The sequence below is a fragment of the Belonocnema kinseyi genome, chromosome 8 (genome assembly GCF_010883055.1).
Source record: "Belonocnema kinseyi isolate 2016_QV_RU_SX_M_011 chromosome 8, B_treatae_v1, whole genome shotgun sequence".
In the NCBI taxonomy this organism is placed as follows: Eukaryota; Metazoa; Arthropoda; class Insecta; order Hymenoptera; family Cynipidae; genus Belonocnema; species Belonocnema kinseyi.
This window is the reverse complement of record NC_046664.1, coordinates 42,044,937-42,049,817: the sequence shown is the minus strand read 5'-3', so window position 1 is coordinate 42,049,817 and position 4,881 is coordinate 42,044,937. Positions and strand designations below refer to the sequence as shown.

General features: G+C 24.4%; 1 protein-coding gene across 2 annotated transcripts in view; it reads right to left on the bottom strand.

Annotated features, from left to right (window-relative positions):
• Positions 1 to 263: 263 nt before the first annotated feature.
• The window catches only part of LOC117178341 (basic helix-loop-helix transcription factor scleraxis-like), a 13,722-nt gene continuing 9,104 nt past the window's right edge, over positions 264 to 4,881 (bottom strand). For both annotated transcript variants that reach the window (XM_033369757.1, XM_033369758.1), the window contains exon 4: positions 264 to 481. In XM_033369757.1, coding sequence (XP_033225648.1) covers positions 377 to 481 — 105 coding nt within the window. In that variant the 3' untranslated portion in view covers positions 264 to 376. The remainder of the gene's footprint in view (positions 482 to 4,881) is intronic.

Below are 4,881 nucleotides of genomic sequence, written 5' to 3'. Positions count from 1 at the left end.
AAATGGCAATTGACTGAATATCACAAATTAAACACAAAATCCACATAATAAATAGGCAGAATTAAAAATTGAAAGCGTTTAAAAATATGAACAAGTTTTATTACTGGAAGCAATAAAAATAATTATTTTATTAATTGTTTAAAGCTAAAAATTTCCACTTTAATTGATGCTAACCGATGAAAAAAATTAAGACCAGTATTAATATACAATATTTATTTTACATTCAAAATTAAATTCTACACAGCGTAAAAAAATAATAAAATTGTTGCATAATTACAAAAATCACTATGTAAAAATAGTGAAAATATTATATTTACAAGTTTTATATACATTAATTATAATTAATTGTGAATAATTAGACTAATTATATTCATGTTTAATTCATATTAAAATAATTGCCGGAATGAACCGGCATTACAACGTAGGATGAACTTTCTATGCTGGATCGATCAGAAATCATTTGAGACCCAAAATTCAGATTCTGAAATCAAAGGAAAGAATACAATATGATTAAAAAATAAATTCGAAAATGATATTTTAAGGAAGACAAACGAATTATTAATTTAAATTTTCTGAAGTTGATAATGCAGGCATTTCAAATATAAAAAGCTTTATAGAATTTAAAAAAATATTTTACCAGGCTTAAAAGCTTCCTAGTTTTATTAAATTAATTTTTGCAAAAATTTTAATGTTATCAATCCCAAATCTTTTACATCGTTTTTTTGCACTTTCCATTTTTTTATTTTCAAATTAAGAGGGTACATATACTTATATTTGTCAATTAAAAATCGATTTCATAAATTGAAAGACTTTAAAATAAGGAATGACAGATTCCATCGACTTGTTTCTATATTAATTAATTAATATCAACAGGGGGGCCGTTTTAAGCGAGGAAACCAATTCCCGGTCATTTCCCAGTTCGTAAATAATTTGGCAGTCATTGAAATACAGAATTTGAACTCTTAAAGCTGAAAATTTTGTTATTTAAAGTTATCAATACGAAAATGCAAATTAAAATACTCAATTTGAAACTTTTTTTTTTAATTTTAAGCTTTTAAAATTGTAGCTTGAATTTTTTTTTTTAAATTCAATAATTTGCACGTATATTATGGATACTTATAACACTTCTATTGAACAATCTTAAATTAAATGCTGTAAAACTCAAAAAATTTAGAATTTGAAACTTTTATAAGAACAATTAAAATATTTTAGAAATATTGACTTTTGTATATTGTTTGGATGAATTTGATACCTTTTTGCACATTTTTAAACTATAAATTCAGCAGCTTTCTTATTATATATTAGAATTACGATAAAGTTCAATAATATGCAAAAGAATTTGCAGAAAAGTACAAAAATAATCGACATTTGTCTGAAAAATAGAAAAAAATTCTGCTTTCCTTTCATTTTTGTTGTATTTGATTGTATTTGATTGTAACTAGTTTCAGTTTATTATAAAAATGTTCGCATTTTCTTGTAAACGTTTTTCTACTAAAAACTTTTTTTTTAGTTTTAAACTTTTAAAATTAAAGTAAAAGTTTTTTTAGTTCAGAAAAATTTTATTCAAAATTTCACTAATTTACACGTATATTATAGAAGCTTTTTGCACTTTCAAAATTGAAAATTTCGAATTAATTGCTGTTCAAATTTAACATTTGAAATTTCAAAATTGTATAATATGAACAGTTGAAAGATTTCCGGTTAAGAATATAAATACACACCATCGTTTTTAATGATTTTCGTTAAAAATGAATCAATAAATCTGTCAATATTAAAAATTGCATGATTTTGAATAAATTTTAATTTATAAAAATAAAAAATTGAATGCTTTACAAATTTTTGTAAACTCAATACTTTTAAAATTAGAAATTAAGTGATTTTTATTTTAAGTCACTTCAAATCAATAATTATTCACTTATTATTGATACATCAAAATTTAACCTTTTCTCTTACAAATTTAAAATCTTTTGAATGGAGTCATTAAAATGTAACATTCAAAGTTTAAATTGAGCAATCTGAAATTTGAAGGACAGAAGGTTATTTATTTGCAATAATTACATTTCAATTCGTTTCGTTTTTAATACTTGATTTATAATTTCTTATTATGAATTAAAAGTAAAATATTGGTTTATATGAAAAAAAATAAAATTGAATATGTAAAGAATGTAATAATTATACTAGAAAATAAACATGCACAATACGCGCACGATTATTTTTTTCATCTCACGCAATTTATAAATTAGAATATAAAATTAATATGAATATTAACACAACATTTTTTATTGCATAATATCTTATTACCTAAAATAACAGAAAAGAAAAGCAAAAACAATATTTTTGATACTTGATGAATATTGATATCTTAACTTCAGAATTAATTAATACTATTTTGTATAAACAATCAAATTGTTGCATTTTTGTAACAAAATAGTAATTTCCGATGAAAAACATTAACATAGCCTAAAGTAGTACAAAATTGTAAGATTAATTTTCGAAGTAAAATTAGTTATTTATAATAATTTATATATTTTTCATAAGAAAAAATACGTTCTTGTAGATTGTTTTCAGAATCCTCAATATCAGGTGAAGCGAGTTGAAACCCTGAATTTCTCTTTACAATTAGCCTTAGAATGAAAATGAATAATTATTTTTTGAATATCACGCCTGTAAGTCTGTTTTATAGTCTCCCAAAAAAAATCATAAATTAAAAAAAATGGTTTTTGCGAGCTTCTGACTAATAATAATTTGTTTGTGGTTTTAAAATAAAAATTGTTTTTAATACATAAAGTACACCTTTCTAATGATTAGATATTTAAATAAATTGTTTACACAATTTACCATTCTTTATAGCAATTTTCTCTTACAGCAGAGTTAGAAAGTCGCTGTTTTTCCGACTTTTGCAACTTAGAAAGTTGCGTTTTTTTCTAATATTTTTAACTTGATTTGACTTTTTAATTATAAACAAATAATAAATAAACATTAGAGAAAATAATTTTTTGAACGATCTCTTCTTTTTTGTGAAGACATATTTCTGAAATGAAACATATATTTGAAATATTCTTGATAGTTTCTATATGGAACATATTAAATGTAAATTTTCCGTGAGGTAGTTGTTATACACAATGCTAAATTGTTAAAAAAATGATGTTTGCTAAATTGAATTATTCATTACAATTCACTTTAATTAAAAATTTGCACAAATAATCAGAAGAAGACGGAACTTGCTATCATTATTCAAAGAGAACATCATTAAAAATAATAATAATACATTGTTTAAACAAATGTTTATTAAATTGCATCAATTACTACCTCTCTCTACGCGAAACTTAGACAAAAATTGGAGTATTTCAGAAAAATCGGAACTTTCTAGTATTATTCAAAAAGAATGTTATTGAAAAGAATAATATTTTATTTAAACAATTATTTTTGTTAACTTGAATTAATTATTACCTCACTTTAATTGAAAAGTGGAAGATTTGAAGAAAAAAATACAGTTTTCTAGCATTATTCTAAGAGAAAATTATTATAAATAAGAAATAAATGTATTCTAAGAGAAAAATGCTAAAAACAATAAAAAATTGTTTAAACAATTTATTTAAACATCTAATCATCAATTGAAAGTGATACTTTATGTATTACAAACAATTAATATTTAAAAAACGTAAAAAAAAATCATAATTACCACCAATAGCTGGCAAACCGCAATTTTTCACTATTGCGGTTTTTTGATTCGAATTTTAGGGTCCGAGAAAATATTTCTTTCCTCGACTCGTAATTTCTTCCTTACTACAATTAATACTTTCAGTGTAAATTTATAACTACACTCATCAGCAGAACAAAGTAAAAATTCTAAAATTAGTCGAAGCGTATGAGTTGATAAATAACAATTTGCGGGCTGACATCCAACACAAGAAAACAAAATTTGAAATCGTTTAATATCTTCTGTTCTCTTTTTTAAATTTACAATTGAAAATGTTAAAAATTCAAACAAAACACAAATTTTCCTTATTTAGAATTTGTTGAATACGTATAAGTACATGTTTTTCGGATTGTTTAAAACTTGAAACTTCTTCAGCTTGAACCAAAGAAACATGTTATTATTTTTTATTCGTGGGAAACGTTTTTTTCTTGGTATTTATGACGTTTTAAAATCGCAAAAAAATATATAAAATCCCAAAAATCTTAAATCACGACAAATTTTTTTTCCGAAAAATAAAAATAATAAAATGTTTCTTTGATTCAAGCTGAACAAATTTCAGGTTCGACATATTTGACTTTTTGTAAATGTGTACATTAGGGTGGTCCAAAAATGCATTGCAACATTTTTTTTCACTCTAGATGGGAAGACCCCCCCCCCCCAAGTTTCCATTTGGGGAGAAAGAAAATCTGTATTTTTTTTTCTCGAAATTCGAATATTAACACGTGTCACAGGGCACTTCAAAATCCCATTTCATTGACATGGGGAAATTATGAATTTTCGAAAAATTCAACTCATCTTCCAGGGTTACATCGAATTAAGCCAAGTTTTTAGGGATTAAGAGAAGTGCCTACCGAATAAAACTATACCAATAACTTTCATTTCCAACCCGCCCCCACCCTCCCCGCAGCGCCCCATATATCACCCAAAAATATAAAAAACTACATTTTTACGTATTATTGTTACTTTTTAGCAATTTCCATTACATTTTTATACTAATAATTACTAATGGACAATTTGAATATTTAATATGACTTTGTAAGCAATTTCCAATTGCTTAAACAAATGTAAATTATTTAAAAAATTACACAGGCCGACAAAATTTGACAAAGGTCCGGAACCAGAGACCAGACCTAGTATACCCGAAGGTTTTTGCTGTGCTGAATCCGAATCCGACCTCAGAA